The 23,283-nt window shown below is 41.2% G+C and overlaps 1 protein-coding gene across 4 annotated transcripts in view; it reads right to left on the reverse strand.

The window, feature by feature from the left end:
* The window catches only part of MYO1C (myosin IC), a 138,974-nt gene that overhangs the window by 16,810 nt on the left and 98,881 nt on the right, over window positions 1-23,283 (reverse strand). For all 4 annotated transcript variants that reach the window (XM_066599665.1, XM_066599662.1, XM_066599664.1 and 1 more), the window contains exons 13-27: window positions 22,598-22,678; window positions 22,381-22,472; window positions 19,316-19,410; window positions 18,896-18,942; window positions 18,661-18,741; window positions 16,646-16,751; window positions 15,520-15,637; window positions 15,320-15,433; window positions 13,918-13,994; window positions 13,638-13,706; window positions 12,379-12,463; window positions 5,359-5,518; window positions 4,172-4,255; window positions 3,340-3,433; window positions 1,934-1,989 (exon numbers count right to left, since the gene is read on the reverse strand). In XM_066599665.1, the coding sequence (XP_066455762.1) occupies window positions 1,934-1,989; window positions 3,340-3,433; window positions 4,172-4,255; window positions 5,359-5,518; window positions 12,379-12,463; window positions 13,638-13,706; window positions 13,918-13,994; window positions 15,320-15,433; window positions 15,520-15,637; window positions 16,646-16,751; window positions 18,661-18,741; window positions 18,896-18,942; window positions 19,316-19,410; window positions 22,381-22,472; window positions 22,598-22,678 (1,359 nt within the window). The remainder of the gene's footprint in view (window positions 1-1,933; window positions 1,990-3,339; window positions 3,434-4,171; window positions 4,256-5,358; window positions 5,519-12,378; window positions 12,464-13,637; window positions 13,707-13,917; window positions 13,995-15,319; window positions 15,434-15,519; window positions 15,638-16,645; window positions 16,752-18,660; window positions 18,742-18,895; window positions 18,943-19,315; window positions 19,411-22,380; window positions 22,473-22,597; window positions 22,679-23,283) is intronic.

The raw sequence follows: 23,283 nt of genomic DNA on the forward strand, positions 1-23,283 counted from the left end.
TGAATATCTGCCTCGCGCCATTCCAATAACTCTTGAAAATATGTATGACTAAGTTGACAACTGGGCATTACCATTGCCCTTGGCGAGATACTAAATGGCCTGACATTGTCTAACCGATGATTACACATACTGTGTTGGAACACACACTGACTAGAAAAGTGATGCCAAGCTGTCAATTTATTCACACATTTCCAGGAGGAATAACAAAGGAACGAAGAGTTCTGAGAAAAAGGTACTCTAGAGTTTATGCTAATATGTACTACCAAAGATGGCAGAGCTGACATGTTCTCTAAGTCCTCTAGCTGGGATATACTCCCAAATATCTATACAGATGTAAGAATGAAATAAATCACCCAAAAATACTAATGCATACAGTAAATGGCCACCTGATTAGACACTCATGTAGTAACATATTAGACCTACTTTGGTCTACAGAACAGCAATTCATCATGGTATAGATTTCACTTTGTGTTAAAACGGTTTTGCAGGAATATTGGCCCATGTGCATAAGTAGCCTTCTTGCAGTTGTGACAGATGAGATGGAAGTACTGACCAGAAGGGCTCATTGATTCATGCTACTTGCCCTGAATCTTAACCCTCCCATCAGCATGGTGCAACAGAAATCTAGGTTTATCTTACCAGGCAGTATTTTTGCAGTGCCAAGTCATCCAATTTTTGCTCTTTTATAACATCCGACTGTCTGCTGTTATAACCCAGCCATACTAAAGAATAAGCATGTATGGGCTATAATAATAAGTTAGCTGGAGCTCCAGAGTTGTATTAGTCTACAATTTGCTGGACCATGCAATGCCTGTTTGTCAGAAAGATTCTTGATATCCTCCTTTGACCCCTTTCGTCAAAGAGTTGCTTAAATCCATATTATATATTTATCACACACACACACACACACACACACACACACACACACACACACACACACACACACACACACACACACACACACCTATCTACCTACCCATCTATATCTATCGTCTGGAGGTTTTTCATTGGTCACACCTTTCTTGGTATACTAAACATCACTGCATAAGAAAAACCTCACAAAGTTTTTGATACTCTGACCCTGGCTAGTCTAGTAGTGATGACCAAGCCTCAAAGACACTTATCACCTTATTTTCCTATTCTAATGTAGGTTCATACTGAAACTGATTTGTGTAAGACTTGGTCACTTTATTTGATGCTGCACTCCGGGGTCATGTATCTAAACTTGGGAAGCTCCAATCGTGAAAGGGTTGGGGTCTTTAATAAAGAGGCCATTCATTGTATAGTAGCCATTTAATGATCACATGTTTATACACTGAACCCACAACATGAATAATTTAGTAGAAGAGCACTACAAAGATGTGGGTTAAACAGACACAGTCAAGAAAGCACACATTTCATAGTTTGATGATGTGCACATCTGCAGTGAGTTTGCATGCACTCCCCGTGTCTATGTGGGATTCCTCTATGTAATAATGTTACCTCCCACACTCCAGGAACCTACTATAGACTGTCTTGCAAAAAGAATGCAGACGGCAGTGGTAGCACTGAGTGTATCGCTCCGTCGTTTGTGGTTGGGAGATAAGCTGTGGCGAACTTCACTGGTGACGATCACATGATCATCTCTGTTGGACAGAGGGGAAGCGAGGAGAGGACAACTGACTAATACACCAACCACAAATGGTAGAGTCCTGCTCAGTGCCACCATTATCAGCTGCATTTTCCTTGTGAGAAGGCCCTAATAGGTGAACTGGCTTCCTAGTAAATTGATCATAGTGTGTGTGTGTTTTTGCGAAATGTGATGGGGACACTATTTACCAAATGTTCTTGCTCTATAAGTAATTGGGAATACATTGAAAAAAATGGAATGTATCAATTCAATGCTTTTTTGAAAATAAAAAAACAATTTGTCAATCTAGAATGCTATAAATACCGTTAGCGCCTGGTTTTCTAATTGTTGAAGTATCTTAGTATTGATCTCATCAGTGCCTAGAAAGAAAAATAAAATGGGACTTTAGAGCGTTAGAATGATGTGGGTAGCAATAATGATAGCTGGTCATTTCTCATCCTTTAGGGAGTAGCCCCCCGGCTAGTTGCTTTCTTCATCACCCTGTACAAATGTGCAGAGAATATTGCTAACAGTAATCCTATTAATATTTTGGTTCCAATATACCCATTGCGTTTCACTTAGCACTGAAGATCCCATTCTGATGGGTTCCAAAAAGACTGAACGATCTTATAGAGACGAAGAGTATAAAAGGAAAGACTTATTACAGGAGTCTAAAAGTGAAGCGGTCAAATCTCAACTGCACCATAAACTAAGTTATGGTACTGTTATGGGACGTGACAGGTAGCTGGGGGAGCTATTTTATATATTCACCTACTCCCTGGATCCTGCGGTGCCCACCAAGGATCGCATTGGCCCTGTAAATCCGATTCTAATCACAGTGCTCGGCACAAAATCTCCCATAAAAGCCTATGGGAGAGGCATAAAAGCCACTGCCAAAACAGGCAGATTTGCAATGAAGACACAATCTTTAGTGGCTGGCACTGCAGGATCATGGGAGCCGGCGAGTATAACTAATAGCTCACCAGGCTCCCTGTCACGTAACGTACCATAGGTAAGGCTGAAAAAGACATGTCCATCTAGTTCAGCCCATTATCCTCCATTGTTGACCAAGAGGAAGGCAACACCCACCCCTTCCCCCTCCATTCATGAAATAGAAGCCACTTTTCCTAATTTTAGGGGGAAAAAATTACTTCCCGACTCCAATCTGGCAATCAGAATCATCTCTGGATCACCGACCCTTGTAAAGTAATTAGTGACTATAACACTTAATATTGTTACTCTCAAGAAATACGTCCAGGCCCCTCTTATGCTTTTAGTGAATTAGCCATCACCACATCCTCAAGCAGAGTTCCATAGTCTCACTGCTCTTACAGTAAAGAACCTCGTCCTCTATCGTGTAGAATCATTCCTTCCTCTAGATGTAGAGGGCGCCCCCTTGTTACAGTCACAGTCCTGGGTATAAACAGATGATGGGAGAGATCTCTGTATTGTCCCCTGTGGACATATTACAATCACGAGGACTATGACGTCTACTCCAGGATGAACCAAAAAGCCCGGAACTTATGGGGAAAATGAGCAAGACATGTTCGAAATATACCATCCATAAAGAACACAGCAGATATAATGCTCATGTAAGAGCATAGCAGAGATTAGCGACTAATATGATGAAACTCTTTTGCAATGCAAGTGCAACAATAAGCGAAACATCCAGAGGCGCAGGAGCTGGCACCGTGCTTGATGATCTTTATCTACACGTATAAATCACTCACCAAGTCGAGTGTTTATAAAAAGCCTTGGAACGCTCTGCGGATAATTGTCTTTTTTGTCCTTGAATATTTCACTTGCGACAACTTTCTGTTCAAGCTGTAAAAACAATATACATATCAAAAAGCACACATTTATCTAGAAAGATGAATATGAAAACGTGGGTTGTGAGGATCATTTCTGAAGAATACACTATTAGGTTATCCTTCAATAAAAGAACGACTGCCTCTGAAGCGGAGACTTATTCTGCTGCTATGTCCGGGATTTAGAACGCGAGAAGCAAACTGTGGGCGTCAATGCAATAAAATTCTTGCCTGTTTGCATATTCTGTGTGGGTCATCCTTATATTGAGAAATGACTGCATGCAGTGTATATTCACAGGCACATAATGTATTGTCTCAAGATGGTGTAGGTGCTGTAAGTTCACCAGCAGATTTGGGAATGGGGAAATGGGGGCAATGGGGACACTCTGAGCCCCCTCCACCCAACAAATAAGTGTTTGCTTGCTGGTTGTCTAATCATTGGCAACTTCACACGGGGCAATGACAGGGCGAATGAATGGTCAGAAGAAAATTTGTAAAGTTAAAAAGCTATAACATAACTATACATCACAACTAGAGATGAGCGAGCACGCTCGGTTAAGGCTGATGCTCGAGCATCAGTCTTCGAGTATCTGCATACTTGGCCGAGCAATTGCGGGGGGTGGGAGGAGAGAGAGAGATCTATCACTCTCCCCCCCCCTCCCCCCCTCCCCGTTTGCTCGGACGAGTACGCAGATACTCAAGAAGAGCGATGCTCGCTCATCTCTAATCACAACCTATTTTCATGCAATTTTACCTGCTGTTTCCATTCAGGGCTGATCCGTCTGCAATACTTCCACACCATGTTCTTCATGCACATCTCTCTCAAGAGCTCAGAAGCCTAGAGTGTTCAATATGGTGTATTATATTACATTTGGTCACAATAGACCTCTTAACAGTTGCAAAGATAGGTATAGTCAACATATTGGCATCACAATTTGCTCTAAAATGGCATAGCAAGAATATGAAAGCATCCTAAAATGTATGATCTAAAAGTAAAAAAAGGCTGTCAGAATAGTTGATTTTTGCAGTCTGATATTCTTATTAAAATATGAAATTTCCTTTACATTAAATAACTGACCCCCCCCCCCCCCCCTCCTATGAAATCATTGATGAATAAGCAGTGGTTTGAAAAGTTCTTCAATTGGTGATCCTTGTTACTTTTTTCTTGTTCACTGTATGCTGTTTATCTTTGACCTGTGCAATATATCAGGTTTTATTGTACATTTATCATATATACTGTCTAATCTGAAAATGTGATCTATATATCTGTATTGTTAAGATTTAAAACTTCAAAAAATAAATAAATTACTTTTGCATTGTGTTACAGAGAAAACTCTCAAAAACCATTACAACGGAAATGTTCTTTGAGGGGTTTGATGGGCATTTCCATTCATGATAATCCTTGCTGGCGATTCATTTGGCATTTAAGTAAATGTAATTACAACCTAAATTCTGAAGACAGACCTTCAATCATCAGATATTTACGGCATATGCTGTGAATATGTCAAAAATACTCAAGATGAGAATACCCACTGACACTATATAAGCTCACCTTTTAATACTTAAAGTAAGAGGTAAGCAGAATTTGATCACGTGAATTTAAAAAAAAAGTGTGAAAAATTCAACTTCTCTAGAGACAATCGTTGGCCATATGTATACTGGGTCATCATACAGTTATGCATTGGCGTTATTACCCAAACAAGTTTCTATTACAAATCGATCACAATGTAACAAAATATCTGTGGGCATATTTCATTTTAGAGCCCACCACTAAATCTGAATAGCTTAGTAAGGAGATTACCATCTACATAAAGATTGCACATATGATTACTCTAGATAGATGGACACATCACTACCTTCTAGAAGACCTTTTTTTTTACGATATTAAAAGCAGACAAGCCAGCAGGTCACTCTAGATCACTTATCTCTCCATCTGCTTACCTCTCGAAGGGATGGAGGTGGCACAGGCCAAGACTTGTCTAACACACTTTTTGGCATGTTGCGATAAAGGGTCATCAGGAATGAGTAACGGATGTAATCCAGGAAATATTCATTCTCCGGGCAACGAGGTTGATTGCGGTAAATAAAGCCTTTGATGAATCTACACACAGACAAAACATAAAACCTTATTATACAGTTCTCACAATAGAAGTTAACCAATTCAACAATTATCTGTGACTTTCTCAGGCTACAATATTTATTCCCAATTTAAAGTGTCATCTTCTTCCCAAGACGACCCCTTTAAAGGACTCAAAATGCTTTTCTTCAGGACTGCTCAATAAGATGCACAAATACAGTAAATGATTGGGTCTCTGAAGAATACTTTCAATACAGGCATTTCCATCTGCAAAGCGGAGAAATCAGGGATGTTGTATTATTTCCTGCACTGTACTATACGGATAGCTTGTCCGCTATAGTTGGCATTACATATGAAAAACATCATTCATCAATTCACCATGGCAGTAGACAGCTGGTAGTTTAACTATGAAGGTGAACATTATTTACAGACATTGTGTTCGCAGAGATTAAAGGCCCATTTAGACAACAATTATCGCTCAAAATTCGATCAAAAGCCATCTTTTGGGCGATAACCGTTGTGTTTAAACGCCTACCGATCATGCATTTTTCGTGCACTGTTCGTTCATCGCTCATTTCTAGTTTTTTTTAGAAATGAGCGATGACTTAGCAGCAGGGCAGGCTGATATTTCAGCCGGCAGCGCTGATAAGATTCCCTCAGCTGGTATCCCACTGGCAGTTCTCAGCGGGACACCAGCTGAAAGCACTGAGAACAATACAGCTGTTTGCATATGCAAGACAGCTGCATAGTTCTCCTAGTGATCGCGGCAGTATCCCGCTCCACCTGCAATAACTCTTTAGTAGCTAATTAGCTACTTAGAGTTATGCAAAGAAGATCACTCAAGGCTGCTTTCACACCTGATTACTAACCCTACACCCCCTTCATTTCAATGTGGTTTCCAAAAAAAGCATAAAGTAAAAACAGAAAGGCGTCAGCTTGGTGCCATTCTGTTAGATTTCCATTTTTTGGACAGAAAAATAGCGCATTCTGCAGCAAAATTTCTCCATTTAAAAAAAATGGAAACCTGATTGAATGGAAGTCTGTTTGCTTTTCATTATTTTATTTTTTTTAAACCCCATTGAAATCAATGGGGAAAAAAAAATCTGTTTGATTTCCGTTTCTCTCCTCCAAAAAAATGCAGCAGAGACACAAAACCGTTAACGGAGGCCTAACGCAGGTGTGAAAGCAGCCCAAGGTCTTCCCATATGGTCTTGAAGCATTAAGTACCAAGTTAAAATGATTCGTTTTGGAGAGCATAAAACAGGGGGCATTTCCTTTCATAGGAAGTTCAGGTATTTTTAGCTTTTCTAAATATAAAGCAAATAAAGGCCTTCCAACTGTTTCTATCACCATTGCGATTTCCTGTCCATCTCCTGTTGATTCATTTCAACACATTCCAGCAAATGGAAATTAAAACAAACTTCTAAATTATGGAAATGCCATGCTGTGCCGATGTGAGGGAACAAGTCAGAGATTTTAATAAAAAGCTCTATTACGTGCGCACATCCAGGCTCCAATACAACACAGTATACACATGTCCATTATTGATACACCTTAAAGAGCGTTCCCACCTTGGCCAAATCAACAGTACCGAGTTAAGAAAATAGCCTAGGTGTTAGACTCCAACCCCTTCGCCTTCCAGTCTAGAAATGCATTAAACCCATCCTAGTTACATTATAGGATGGGTTTCTCAGGCTGTATACCTTTGTACGGAATAACATAGTCTACAATGCTATTTCACGCTGCAGAGAAAACTTATACAGACTCAGAGGCCGAAAGGAACTCCCTTGATTTAGATTGGGTAAGTTGAGTCCTATGGATGCCTCTGGAGCATGCATCACATGTAGGCTCCAAATGTAATGTGAACAGGACCTGATTATTCCAAGGAAAGTGGTATAAAACAGATCAAGCAATCTTCATATTGTCAGTTAGAATGCAATACTTTGCTTCCATTATGGCAAATGTATGACTACATGGTTTCACCCACTGGGCGGCTTCAGTATCCACTATACACCATAGAGTGTCAGTGTGCAACAAGCTTATTGTTGGGATTCTTGACCACACAGCAATAAAAAAAAACAACTAACATTTCATATCAAAAGTCATAATGTATGCAAGTATGTAGAATCATAATGATAACTGCCCAGCAAGAGTCCCCATTAGTAACTGTATTGGTTCATGTAAGACGTCACATTTAGCAACTTTTTTTATTAATACATATACCCATCTAGTATGATTGTTGCTAGAGTAGGCAACAATGACCCTACCCAGCAGAACCCCAAATTGGTTTCTAAACTACATTTGTCCTGATTGACATGTGCATTAGATACTAATCATATAACATCCAGGATAAAATTAGAAAAAAAGGCTGAAATATACAGTTGTCAATAATATTAAAAATGGCATGAGGTGCCTATTAATGGAAAAACGTAACCTAGGAAGTGAATGGACTTGACCAATGAGGTTATGTAGGGACAATTTCTACAGTAATATACTGTATTTTCAGATTACTGAGTGCTATCCACAGACTAATTATATCCCACTGTCCAGGTCAGTGGGTCTTAACGCTGTTCTTATGATGTCCAGGTCAGACCCCAGAGATAATCAGTTAATCTGCCTCCATTACATCATACATGTGCACACTGTATAATCTATCTGAAAGACGCACGCCTGTCATTAGTCACGTATGAAAAAAAAAATAAGTCAGTCATTAGTGTCTTATCACCAGATGGAAATTGAGTAATTTTTTTTTTTTAAAGTAGCCTTATACGGGCTGAACAAAGGCAGACAGTCACCATCTGAAAATCAGTCGCCGCACTTGAATATTTCGTTCAATAGTTGGTAGAAAGAGCCTTCATTTTTCATAAATGATCTTTTGTTCACAAATTACCTACCTTTAAATAGAACATTCTCAGAAAAATCAATCAGTCGCTCATTGCTTGGGGTCAATGAAGACATAGGACTGGTTTGAAGAACGTTTAACAGCCAAAATGGACTAAAGTTTATATGGCAGAGTCTGTGGAACCAGCAGACTGTTTGTTCAATGGCTGTTCAACCCTCAACCTATTTCTATTTAATATGTATGGCGGGTTTAAAGGGTTTGTCCCACTAGAATAGCTGGGAATGGCATTTAAAAACAAGATGACAAACTTGCCTCTTCAGCCTCCCAGGAAACAGCTGAGTGGCTCTGGCCATTCTCCCCGGTATGTGCATCCAGCAGAAGTCAAGTAACTGCTGCAGCCAATCAGAAGCTAAAAAGTCACCACCCATTGTCCTGGCATCAGCGCTCACATCCTGGGCACCACGATGGCAGGAGTTTGGAACGGTGACATTGCAGCCTCTATTTGGCTTCAGCGGTCACCAGACTTCCACTAGATGTATATACTGGGAGAATCGCCGGAGCCCGTTTTCCGAGAGGCTGAAAAAAGGAGAGTATTGCTTCTTGTTTTTTCATGCCTTCTAAGGCCAGTCAAACTATGTAAGTAACAATTCTTACTTCTTGGTAAAATATTTACTTGGCAATTTAGAGCGAATTGCTGGCCTGAATTTGCAAGTCCAGGTGAAGCACAGCAATTGGCTCTAAGGCCGCCTGCACACGGGCGGAAATCCCGCGGCGGGATTTCCGCCACTAAAAGCCTGCATAGGAGTGCATTACAATACGCACTCCTATGCAGACGGCCGCGGTTTGGCCGCGCGAAATCTCGCGCGGCAAACAAACCGCGGCATGTCCTATTTTTGTGCGGGGCTCGCACTCACCCGGCCGCTGGCTCCGGTCTGCGCATGCGCCGGCTGCCCGGCAGCCAGCACATGAAAGAGCCGAGGCCACCGGGCGCGGGTGAGTACGCGCTCGTCTCTGCAGGCGGTCGGGTCGGGTCCCGCGGTGAGAATTCTCGCCGCCGGATCCGACCCGCTCGTCTGCAGGCGGCCAAAATTCGTAGCATAATAGCATCCTTTAGGCTACATTCACATGAGCGTGAAACTCGTGAGTGTCTTGTACACTATGAGATGCACAAATCTCACGCAAATATGAACTCCATTATTTTGAATGGAGTCATACCCATGAGCAAGGGTTTCTCTCACAGCGATACACACTAAATGGGTTACAGCTATGGAAAGTGATATGGAAAAAGACCTGGGGGTACTAGTGGACTGAAGATTTAACTGGAGCAACCAATACCAGTCAGCTGCTGCAAAAGCAAATAAAGTCTTGGGGTGCATTAAAAGAGGTATAGAGGCGAAGGACAAGAACATTATCCTCCCACTATATAAGGTACTTGTCAGGCCCCACATGGAATACTGTGTACAGTTCTGGACACCGGTGCTCAGGAAAGATGTTGCAGTGCTGGAGGGGGTTCAAAGAAGGGCAACTAAACTAATAAACGGAATGAGAGGAGTGGAATACCCAGAGAGGCTATCAAAATTGGGATTATTCACCCTGGAAAAAAGATGGCTAAGGGGCGATCAAATAACTATGTATAAATACATTAGGGGACAATACAAGGATCTCTCCCATGATCTGTTTATACCCAGGACTGCCTCAGTAACAAGAGGGCATCCTCTACATCTAGAAGAAAGCAGGTTTCATCACCAACAGAAGGGGGTTCTTTACTGTAAGAGCAGTGAGACTGTGGAACGCTCTGCCTGAAGATGTGGTGATGGCAAAATCGATAGAGGAGTTTAATAAGGGACTAGAGGTCTTTTAAGAGCACTATGATATTACAGGATATAAACATTAGGTGACCAGCGGGTTGTTTATCTCAAATGTTGATCCAGCGATTACTCTGGCTGCCATTATGGAGTCCGGAAGGAATTTTTTTCCTCCAAATGAGCTAAATGGCTGCTTGGGGTTTTTTTTTTGCCTTCCTCTGGATCAACTAGGGGTTCAAACAGGCTGAATTAGATGGACATTGCCTTAATTGAGCCTAACATACTATGTTACTGCGATACTACAGGGTAAAAAAAAAGCAAAAAAAAAAAACCAAACACATCGTCCATTATTTTCAAGCAAAAACGCCACGCATCAATGGGTAAAACGTCTGTTGACAAGTAGGATATCGGGCCGAGAAACTTAGCCCAATATGGCGCTAGCCCATGTGAATGCAGCCTCGGGCTGATATTAGACAGCAGCGTTTCTGCAAAACACAGGCAGAGCTAGACTGATTGCAGCTGGCACCTGGACTCCCCATAGTTACTGAACTGAAGACTAGTGCCAGTTGCAATCAGTGTAGCCCTGCCTGCATTTTGCAGGGCAGAAACAGTACTGTGTAATAGCAGCCTAAGGGCATGTTCATGAGTGTAATGCTGACACGTATTATGCACATAATTTTTGTGCGCAATACGCAGTGAATTAAAAGGGATCCAATGGGTTTGATCACAAGCGCATTTTTTCACGTAATGTGATCATGTGACACAATATGCGGCATTTCCAATCTTGGTACATATTATGCCTGACAGAAGACCATTGAATTCAATAAGCGTGCATAAATATGTGCAAAATACGCAGGAAACCTGTGTATTTGCTGTGCACTTACACTTCAAAGCAATACGATTTTGTGCCTTCTTTTTGGCATGTGCAAATAGGCAGTTTATTTGCGCATACAAAAACACGCCAGAGTGCGCAAAATATGCAGGCGTAAGATCTCCAGTCGCATAAATATACAGCGTACCCTGACGAATTGCACTTATGCTCTTAGGGCTTATTCACAAGTCCGCATATCGGCCAGGTTTTCACTTACATAGCTACATGAGGGCTTGTTTTTTGCAGGACGAGTTGTGTTTTTCAATAGCATAATTTTATCGTACCATGTAATATGCTGGAAGATTTAAAAAATGACTAAGTGGGGCAAGAAAAACTAGGCAACCGTGCATTTAAAAACAATATTTTTGGGGGGTGGGGGCATGTCTGCTTCTATGACCTCCATGATGCAATAAAAATAACAGGTTATCTTAATTCTCTGGGGCAATAAGTTTACAGAGATAACAAAATTTACATAGTTTTTTTTAATGTACTACCCAAGAAAAATAAAATTGCTTTCTGTCGCCCTTTTTAAACCCTCAAACTTTACAAAACGTTATTTTTTCATCAATCAGGTAGTAAGCTGGCTCGTTATTTTTGCGCGGTAACCTGTATTTCTTTTTTAAACCATTTGGGGAAATATACAAATTTTGGGTTGCTTTTTGTTCAATTTAACCTCGGATACAGGGTTACCAAAAAAAAACTACAATTCTGGCATTGCGCATTTTGTTTCTGATGGCATTCACCATGTGGGATTAATATTGGGATGTTTTAATAATCTGGATTTTTGTAGATGCAGTGATACTTTTTGTTTTTGGCTTATAAGATGACTGGGAAAGGGCTTTTTTTAAACTTTTGCTACGTTTTATTTTTTTCTAGTAATTAATACATTTTTTTTAAACAACTTTTTTCAGTCCCCATAGGGGACATTAACTTGTGATCGTTTGATCGCTCAACCACAGTATTGCATTATACTTCATTCCGACAGGCAGTCCATCACGATGTGCCACAAGCACACTTTAATAGACAACCATTTATGGCAGCCCTGGGGGTCTTCAGTAGGCCCCAGGCTGCCATGAAAACAAAACACCACACCCAATCGCATTCTGGTGGGCAGTTTGGGGCATTTAAAGGGTTTACAGCCAGGACTGCTGTTAGCTGTCAAAGATGGCCAACACCTGCTGTGGAGCTTCTGAGCCCGTTCCATACACAAACATCTGATGTATGTCGTACAAGTAAGCTGCACGTTGGGAAAGGGTTAAACATTCTTTTCGGCAGATGATTTGTCACAATATTATGAACATTCAAACAATTCAGAATAATAAAAGAAAATGTTATTTGCCATTAATAGACTATCTGTAGTGCTGACCTTCGAATAACACTCACAGCCCATTTCCTTTTGGCAGCCTTTCGACGGTCCACTGTTCCACGCCACCAAGACTGGATTTTTATGGCTGTAAAACAGAGGCGCAGTTTTAGGTTTCATCTTTAAAGTAGTCTATAATGCAAAGGTACACTGACATTATCCATGGTTGGGCATTGCAGGAGTATAAAAAAGGAAGAATCCAGCAACCACCAAAATAAGCCTGAACTTACAAAAACACCAAAATAACCATTTCCTGGACTTCGAGTAAAGTGACCAACATCTTTTTATGCTATACGGATGAGAATGTACGTCAAGTACAATTAAATGACAGCAATAACTGCAATTGATTAAAGCTGAGTAATGTTTAAAAAAAAAACCAAGAAACACAAAAAGTAGTCGTCCAACTATGAAAATCCTCTTTCTCTTGGAACCTACCTCAATGGTTGCCAAGTGGGTACTCTCACTGTTTGTACCCTCCGCAAACAACTATTATGGCTGGGGTGAGTTGAAGGTGCATTCAGATTTCATCTAGTGTTATGCCCATGTAATACAAAGCAGTACTAAGTACTCCTAAGCATAATGTGCCTAGGTGTACAGTACACTTGCTAATAGAAGGGGGTCCCAAGTGTAAGCTCCCCCTTCATCACATCCATATGCCCTTAAGCAAGCAGAAAACCCATTTCACCCATTCCTAATAAGATCTGATGATCACTGTTCACCAAATATACAGATTTAACAAATATAACTATGGTCAAAACTGGTTGAGGCCTTAAAATTTATTAAAGCAGAAATGTATTTTAACCCTTTCCAATCCACTGTCTGACGTCTTCCTACATTCTGATTGAAGCTTGTACAGCTCCAATGTCCGAAGACGTCCGACAGGGTATTCTTACAGTCCATTGCCAGCCACTCCGCTGCTGAAGCCTCTCTGGCGCACACACACTGCTTTATCCAGCAGATGGCACCGTTGTATAACAGCAAAAAGAGAAAGCCTTTTAGGAAATTCGGAATCCAAAATTGGATTGGAAAGGGTTAATAGTCTCAGTGAAGTTTCTGAACAAAATGTAGAGAGTCTATAAACTGGTTGGGTTCATAAACAACCGGAGACGACAAGAGATATGCAGTTGTAGCACCTTTATTACACCAATCACTCGGTGTTCTACTTAGAAAAGATATGTATGCCTTTACAAGAAACGTCTTGAACATGCAGCCATGAATGTACAGATGGACAGCTGCCAGTGACATATAGAGGACATACTCACCGGAATGTTTCATATGTAGGAATTTTTGTCGCTGATGATATCCTCTCCACCTCGACTGCAGGAAGGTTGCTGTAATTAAAGATCCAAGGTCATCCTGTGCCATCTCTCTTGTTTTAGTACAATTACAATTGTGTTTCTAGTTAGCAAATGGGGCACTGGGCTTACACCACGATAAGGATGGGAACTACTAAATACACAGAATATGCAGGACACAAACAGACATAGGAGCACACAAGCTACAGACGAAGTAAAATAAAAGTATAGTAAGAAAGCAACAAACCTATGCTCTGCTTCCTCACTTCTAAGGCATCTTCAGTAGCAAAGAGGGTTTTTGGAAAACGGATAAAAATTTTCGTTCTACAGAAAATACAAAAATGATCCAAATCATAAGAAAGAAACAGATTTTTTTTCTTTAAAGGAGATGCATCAGCTATATATTTTTTTGCCAATTAAAACCAGACAGTGATTATTATTTCCCTAATCGATTTTTATTTTCTCATTGCAGATTTTCATTTTATTGTCTGTACAGCAGAACTCATGGGCTAGTCACACAGTGAAAAGTGACCGAGTCATCGAATTCTATGGGAGACTATTCAAGACATGCTCTGTAACCCGTGAGGAGCTGTGATCACCCACTGTGAATGTTGGATCCTGTGTTACATAGAAACAAGGGTCAATTTTCATTGCAATCCTGCCTATGAGGATAATGAGATGATTGCTGAAAAGTTTTCTCTACAGAGCAGGAAGTGTCAGACTATTACGGCTTGCTCACGTTCGTGCACTTGTGCCACATATTTTGCGCACAATTTTTGCCCATGTAACATCCAGTGAATAGAACCGATGGATTTCAATGGGTTTGTTCATAAAAGCCTACTTTTTCACATGAGGTGCGATCGTGAGAAAAAATATGCAGCATGTCCTGTCTTGGTTGGACACTAAAATCAATGGGCGTGCGTAAATACATGCGAAACCTTTATAGTCACCGTGTATTTACACATGAAATCAATGCAATTTCATGCATTCTTTTTGCATGCACAGGCATAAGCGATTTTTGATTGCGTAGTTACGCGGCTGAGAAACATCATGTATTGAATCGGTCATTGACTGGTAACACATTCCCTTAAAGAACATTACGATATATACTTTAGTACAAATCTAAAATCACAAATTAAATATACCTCTAGTAGAAACTTAAATCTGTGGAGGTAATTGGTGTCACCATCTTAAAAATACTCACAAGTCAAACATGACCTGCAATTGGCTTATTTTACATTAAAAAATACGCATGCCAGCAAGTCTCATGCAAATATGTGTTGAAAGACTCTTAGGGTGGTTTCACACAGCACGTTTTAGTAAATCATCCGCTCGGGGGCTTCCAAGACAGCAGTTAAAAACAGCGCTGCGACAGAAAGCCCGTATAGAAAAAAAACAAGCAGTCACAAGGTTTGCATTTGTTTGCATTTATATTTGGAGTACAGAATAACTTTGTGGAATGTGCTATTCTATACGCTACATAATGCAGAAACGAATGGAACCCTTGTAAAATAGGCGTCCGTTTCACAATACAAGTGAATGGTTCCTTCTGTTTCCATTAAGGGATTTCATGGCAACGCTGTTTTCAGCAGCTATCACAGAACCCCCGAATGGAGTCCCACAGCGTGCACAAAAACGTTATTACTTACCTGCCCATTTTATATTCCTCTGGTTTATACCCAAGGCTCTTGACTAGAACTGCCACTCCATCCATTGCTCGTCCATCCCAATTTGGCCAGGTTTCTGGGCAAAGAGATTTGTACCTGCAGAGAATAAGTCAGAATGTGAACTCATACACATTGTTAATAGCAAGGGGGAACATCAATTTTTTTTTTTTAACTTCTAATACCTTTGCAAGAAGAACTCATATTTTCGCCTGTATGCAAACCCAGCACGGCGTACTCGCACATTCTCAATGAGCCCCAAATATTTCACCTGGTGTCTAATGAGAACCTCATCAAAACGAGCTGGAAGAGAATCACAGGTATAAAAGCCATCATTATGAATCACAAACTCAAAAGTACTGTACTAATTTGTGACTATATACTTTAGACACACCCTTTTGAAGGGGTTTTCTACAACTTAGATGCTAAGGGCCTATCCTCGGTGTAGATGAAAATACAGGGAGTGCCGTGTCAAAACAGAATGAAGGAGAGTAAAAGAAATGAAAAAGGAGGGTGGAGCAAGACCCAGTGAGGGTGGTGGAATATTTATGGAGTATTTCGAATGGTGGAGGTGCTGCCAACCAGATGACGCTCCACCGGTGTGGGCGTGAGTGTAGCGAAAAGGATGTAAAAAAAAAACTGGTATGGAGGCGCAACCCCTGAAACTACTAGAAGATGTAGATCAAAGTCCAATGTGTGATGGTGAAAGCACTTTTTTAATTTTTTCACAAATTAAAAACCAGCAATAGAATACGCGTTTCGGGGATGAACCCCTTCGTCAGTTCAGCTGGATAGGCCAACAGGATGCCTGGTGGTGACACGATTCCAAAGGTGTATTGGATGTGTCGGAGGTCCTGTGTGCAGGAGGACAGGGGAGAAAGAAGTGCTTTGGCTATGGTGCCCATGTCATTGGTTATACAGGTACAGCAGCTCATCTGTATCAAAAGCTGTGCCTGGTACTGCTGCTCTGTCCTAAGTGAATAGTTTATGCTGCAGTATCATGAAAAGCCATACTTCGAATCATAGAATGGTAGAGTTGGAAGGGACTTCCAGGGTCATTGGGTCCACCCCTGCTCAGTGCAGGATTCACTAAGTCATCCCAGACAGATATTTGTCCAGCCTTTGTTTTGATAGTTTCCAATGTTTAAGGCTATTTGGCATGCTAATATTTAGGTATGTTCACACAACTCTTGGCCTATTCAGCTATAATATACCCAGATATATGCCTCCAAGGCAGGTTAAGGCTAAGTGATTTAGCGAACCTATTATTATTTGGATTAACACAAGGGGACCTGTAACATGAACGGGTACCTGCTTGTTTGGCATCATTTGGCTTTATGCAGCGCACATAAGAAGGCTCCTTGGACATGAGAATCTCCATCAGTTTTGCCAAGCTGTTTTTGAACTGAGTTGCTGCCTAAAAACACAATAATATTCTGTAAGTTTAATAAATCAGAACACAGTGTAGTTTTATAAAATAGAAACTTGGAGCAGAAGAGCAAAAGCTGGCTCAGACTACCACTTTCAGTATATATAGACCGTGAGAGCAGGCCACATACATGGAAAGCGGTCTTCCAGCCGAGACATTCCTTTTTAGAGGTGCTCTTCTGGCGATCAGCCGTTATCACCGTTAAGCCACTTTCACACCGCCAAGAAAATCGTGTGAGATTTGTGCGTTGTCAGACACACAACTCTTGCACGAATATGAACATGAAGTCATATACAAGAGTCATTTTTTTCTTGCACGGCATCGCAGTATGGGAAAATAAGCCACAGCTTGCTCTGTCTGTGCATGTTCCTCAGAATGCATCGCCCGTTGTTTTCAATGGGACAGGTAAACACACACTGCGATATGCACACACGTGTGATGTGAGGTTTCCCATTTAAAACAACGGGAAATACTTGCCGATCCTCCGATGTGGCTGAAAGCAGCTTCGGAGGATCGAAACCTCTCAAAAGATGCGAGGCCTTTTTGGCAGAAAAAAACCCTCACATTCGCGGGTACATCACACATTCACAAGCGCAATATCGGACCGAGTTTCACGGCCTGATATCGCGCTCGGCTGTGTGTGTAGGTAGCCTTAGGAGCTGCAGTTTCTACAATACATGGTTGCAGGGACTCCGCCTTCTACCGTATCCACGTGCTTAACTTTGTGGAGCAATCGCCTCCATTACAAAAAATAAAAAGGACCACAGTGGAGGGTATTTAACGTGAAGATATCTCTTTTAATTTCTTTCATTTATAGGTCTCTAAATCCCCTGTTAGAGTTAAAGGGATTGGCCAGTAGTTTAAAGGTTTGCTTTAGAGCAGAAGGTGTGATTAAACACACATTCACCTGTTAAATCACCTGGCTCTCCAGAGTCAATGCTAGGACTCTCTGATCATTCTTTGCTGCAGCAATAATGTGACATACCTCCATGTGACAGCTGCAGCCAATCACTTGCATGAGAATACTGAAGCCAATGATTAACATTACAAAGCGGCAGCCAATATATGGAAAGTCAAGACTACAGCTAAATAAATCGATATCACTAGAGCAAATAGAGAAATTACCAGCTAAGTAAAGGTCATTTATTTTAATCATGTTTCCTGCCAGCTGATAGTCTCTCTTTCTTCTTTTTTTAAATCTATGACAATTAATTTAAAAACTAAAATTCTGCCTGCCTACACTAGAGGGAGCTTAGTGGCTTAATGCATGCTGGTATAATACAAAAGTATGGTTATTTTTATGTTTTTTATTAAATCAAGTGCTTGTTTCTGTCTCCGTATAGAAAACTGCATGCAGATGAAGCCCAAAGAGAGACCTGGATGGTACCATAGGGAAGACTATGCAAGACTGTGTCCTCATTGGTCTAAGTCTCGCATAGTTTCCATCCGTGTCAGTCTTATACACTATACAGAAAGGTGACAAGGTCTCCATCTCACAAAAATGTCCCCATGGCACCATTCATGTTCTGTCGCCATGCAACTGTCTGCATGGGCCATACCAGCGCTGGAGTTCAAAATTGCCATATGAAAAGCATCTATTGAGTTCAATGTATAAAAACAGTATGCAGATAAGCTCCTAAGTGCCCTCTAGTGGTGGCTACAGGTAGCAAGAATTGTATCTTTTAACTATGTCTACGTAGGCGATTTGGAGCTCTGAGATTTAAAAATAAGCGTAAAAACCAAAATGTAGCTATGTCACAGTTGAAAACATCGCTCACGTGCACGTATCCAAAAAGACACAGTTGATGGGTATATAAAATGATTACAGATTGGTTAAATGAACACTCCTGTTACTTTCTAGATTGTTGACACTTGTCACTCAGACAACGGTTCATACCGTCTCCGGTCTTTTCTTGTCGGTCAGCTCAGATCGGTCAAAGCACTGATGAACAATTGGATTTCCAGAGTCGCACATAACCTGTGATGAAAGAGAGGAACATGTGTAAGTGTCCAGCAGCTGCTTCCAGAGAACCTTTTGTATTCCAGAACCTCAAACAAGTGTTTGGATCCAAGTTTGAGTATCTATAATACTGATCTGTCTGGTGCATTTTTCTTTTGGTCTAATCACTTACTTCTTTCAGATTTCTAAACAGCAGATCGTTGTTTTTATCCAAAAATCCTAAAGAAAATTGAGAAAATCGTTGAAGAATCTTGCAATTGCACATTTGTTCTTATTCTCTATAGTCTGATATTTAACCCATTAAGGACAAGCACAGTAAATTTACGGCGCTTGGTCCTAGGCTTTAATCCCAGCTGATAGTAAAAATACAGCCTCTGCTTCTGCAATCAATCAGAAGCAGGTCGGGTTGTCAGCTGTTAGATACACCTGATAACCCGGAGGAGGAGCGAGTAGTGTTTTTTAACCCCTTCTGCCTTCTCCTTTCCCTAGTACACAGCGCTTCAGGAGCATGATGGGCAGTTGTTCCCATTCAGATCCCAAATTCAAAAGATTGAAATTAATCCAATCAATCAAAGGAATTTATGCCCATTACCTACTACACTGTAGTTCACTTCACCAGCATAGTGGAGCAGCCGAAACTCATCTCTTCCCAGACACTTTCTAGTTTTCTGGTCTCCAAGTTTGTGTCTAGATAGAAAAAACAAGTGATAAAGAGCAAACAATTAAGTCTAAAGCATTAAACAGAATGGAAAAGTTTATATTCTACTAAAAGCAAGTTAAAAGGGAATCGCTAAACTACTTTGACACCTATAAGCCAAACTTATGGAACTGACATGCCAAGTCCAGGGATGTGAGCATCTCAGCCCCTATTAGCCCATAAGCTTAGCACGTAGGGCTCAAAGTAGTTGACAGACTCCCTTTAATCATAAAGAAAACCCAAGTATGAGGGGCTTCTAAAAATGTTAAAAAACACAAAACAAAAATAACTTGATTGCGGCACTTTGTTTCAGATGATAAAGGAACCACATACCCCCTAAATTACGATTTAATTATAATGATACACTCATAAAACCTCTTCATTGAGCATCAAGTAATAAACGTTTTGAAAATATTTTTTTTTAAATCAGGAGTCTTGCATCAGACATTTGATAGACTGGGCAAATTCATCCCCATTCTATCCCAACTTAATACTAGAAAGGGAATGGGGCGCCCCTTGGAACTTGATATACTAGATAGTCAAAGCTACCCAAAAGGCATAAAAATGTCAACCATACTATGACACAATTAATTCTTGGACGACGGAGCGAAAAAGATTCAAACTCCCCCTCAACATATCAAAGCACATTCTCTTCTGGGGACACCCAGAATTCCTACAAATTAAGGCTGCATTCCCACGAACGTGGCGGGATGGGGGCGAGGCTAAGTTCCGAGAATTAGCCCCGCCCCCGTTCCGCCTCTCCCTATTGCAAATAGTGCAGGGGGGCAGGAGCTATTCATCCTGTTGTGGTATTCTTTTAAGTGTTTTACGTGCAAATTAATCACATCAATGTCTGTGCTTTGACACAATGTCTGAGCCTCGTGTGACGCAGAGTGTAAGCTCTCGCTCACGACCTGAAGGTTGCAAGTTCAAACCCCAAATGGTTCAGGTAGCTCAAGGTCGACTCAGCCTTCCATCCCTTCCGAGGTCGGTAAAATGAACACCCAGCTTGGTGGGGTGGGGGATAAAAATTACCTGAAAGCTCTGTGTAATAAGTTGGCGCTATACAAATAAGATAAGCATGTATATGTGTATATATATATATATATATATATATATATATATATATATATTGATAGGTTCGAAAGCTCGATATAACATCATGTATTTTTGTTAGTCATTAAAAGGTATCATATCTACAAGATTACTTGGTTTCTCTTGCTGGGAACAATCACATGAAGCTCAATGGGCATTGCACTATTTGCCTCAGCAACCAGATGACTTAAAGTGCAGTTGCGACTTTCCAAGCTTGATGTTAAATAGAGGAGTGTACCTGGACAACCTGTGTTAGGGCGGTTTCACACTTGCGCTGAAAATTCTGCTTTCCTGCTCCGTTCACGAGCAGGAAAGGGGAATCCCCGTGGCTAAACAGTTCAATCTCTGGATGAACAGAGCAGCGCTAGGCAGACACATTGACTATAATGGGGTTTGCCCACTTTCCGCCCAACTGCCCGGTTTTGGGACAGAAGAAAAAGCTCTGCATGCAGCACCTTCTCTTCTGGTATTTGCAGTCCGATCTGCAAAGGAACCTTCAGCTGGAGGTTCCGACGCAGATATGAAACTGCCTTATATAATCAAGCTGCTTCAGCGCTCTTGAGATAGAAATAGTCTTCGGGTATTAAAAAGCAAACATGTTAAGAAACGTTATCACCTCTGTGACAGGAAGCCAGAGTTTACACATTGCAATGTGCAAGCATACCCACCCTATGTACACTGGGTAGTTTAGAGTTATTCTAGTTTGCACAAATAATGGTTACTCATTATAAAATAGGAAACGTATGCAGTTTTCCAATGTACTTTGTGAATGACCTCTGATTACCAAGATCTCTGCTTGTAGTCCTTGAATGGGAACCCTTCAATATTTACTTCCAGAGTCTGTCCAGATCATTTCATGATCACAGATGTAGACGACAATGTGTGTGTATTGTACTAGACATGTATAGCTCTGTGATCATGACAGGACCAGCATGGACTTTAATCCTGATGGGGTAAACAATGAATGCCTAATTTAAAGGCTAAGAGCAAAGATTTAAAATAGTTGTATGAAGCTGATAAACTATAATAGCAAAGTGCAGAACTTTTCACCATAGAATAAACATGCTTTAAGTGTTAAACCTAGCATAGCCCATCAAGTACCTAAAAGACAAAGATAAATCTATGTATGATCAATAGGCACATATGGCACACCAATTCTAAAATCTACATCATGTACTTTCTAAAATCCTACAACAAATTACACTGCAAGACTAGTGACATGATGAAGTGTAACCAGATCTCTCCCGTCTCTCACACACTGCCGTTTTCACCGTATGCAAATTAGTTGTGAACATGCATAGGCTGCCTGCACACGGTTGGATTTGCATTGCGGAATCCGGAGTGGGCGTCCGCCTCCGGATTCCGCAGCAAATGCAGCCCATAGCAGCTATAGTAAAACGCTATTTCCTGCCCACGAGCGCGATTCTGTGCGGCTTGCATGCGGGCGGCTTCCATTGAAGTCAATGGAAGCTGTCCACCCTCCTGTGACCCTTCCACAATCATCACTGCGGAAAGGTTGCAGGATCCGCGTCATCGCCTAGCGACGGTGCATTATATAATCTCTACTGCGCATGTGCGCCGGCCGACCCATCCGCAGCACAGATATGAAGACGACGGACAGGTATGCTGGCGTCACCGGCTGTGCACAGGGTTGGATTCCGTGTGCAGGTGGCCTTATGGGCATTCTCCAACCTCTTCCCCTGACCACTGATTGACTCCAGCCCTATGCACCATGCAAATCAATAGGCAAGGTGAGGGGGCAGCACGGCTTTGTTTCAACAGATCTATTCAGACAATAATAAGAGAAGTGTGCCAAAGAATTGTTAAGAGCTGCAACACTTTATAGATTTGCGGTCTATACTCACGTAACAAAGTGTGGGTGATTTTTCACAGTCTCTTCCAACTTTTCAAGGAATGTCATATCAGTAGCATCTCCGGGACGTAGACATTCTTCATCCTACAGAAGAAGGGAACAGAGATGATTAACAGCCATTGATACAGGCCATAAACAAAGCACAACCCCACGCGCTTTGAGAGTATCCTTTTCGCCAAGCAGTAAGCTAGAAAACAATTAAGACTTACCAAGATGGAAATGATGCCTTTGAACTTTTCTTCAACTAGATCACAGATTATTTTGTTATTAAAATATTGCACGGGTTCCCACTGTAAAGTAAAGGGAGAGCAAATCAGAATCTGACAACACAACCCTGCCATACACTACATATAGTGCTTCTTGTAACCACATGTAGGCATACCATTATCTAAATGGCACAGGCAAGCAATTAGCCAAGACAGCCTACAGTTGCAGTGCACTAGGACCGATGTACAGGCTGGATTTACTATAGGACAAGTTGTAACTCTAGTGTAGAAAGCTCCCACAATCTGTAAATCCCCTTGAAAGGAACCAGTCATGTTTATAATTCAGTGCTGTCTGCATGCAGGATATTATAGAGAAGGGAAAGCTTAGCTGATTGCTATATATTTTTGTTGGCAAAGATGCAGTATAAGCTGTCACTTATTAGTCTACATCTCTACTCGTTCTGGACTTAGGAGTCCAGTGGGTGGGGTCACTCGGTGATTGACAGTTATCTTTCCATGCACACTCGTACATCAAAATAGTAGGATCTACTGGATTCCCAAGCTCAGAAAGAGCAACGATTTACACCATTTATTGACAAGTTTGACTCTTCACATTGCATTTTTGCTATCCTGCTCTAGTTTCATCCTGGTTTCCGGCCTCCATGCAGAAAGCCGCATGGGAATAGTAA

The sequence above is a fragment of the Eleutherodactylus coqui genome, chromosome 4, assembly GCF_035609145.1.
Source record: "Eleutherodactylus coqui strain aEleCoq1 chromosome 4, aEleCoq1.hap1, whole genome shotgun sequence".
In the NCBI taxonomy this organism is placed as follows: Eukaryota; Metazoa; Chordata; class Amphibia; order Anura; family Eleutherodactylidae; genus Eleutherodactylus; species Eleutherodactylus coqui.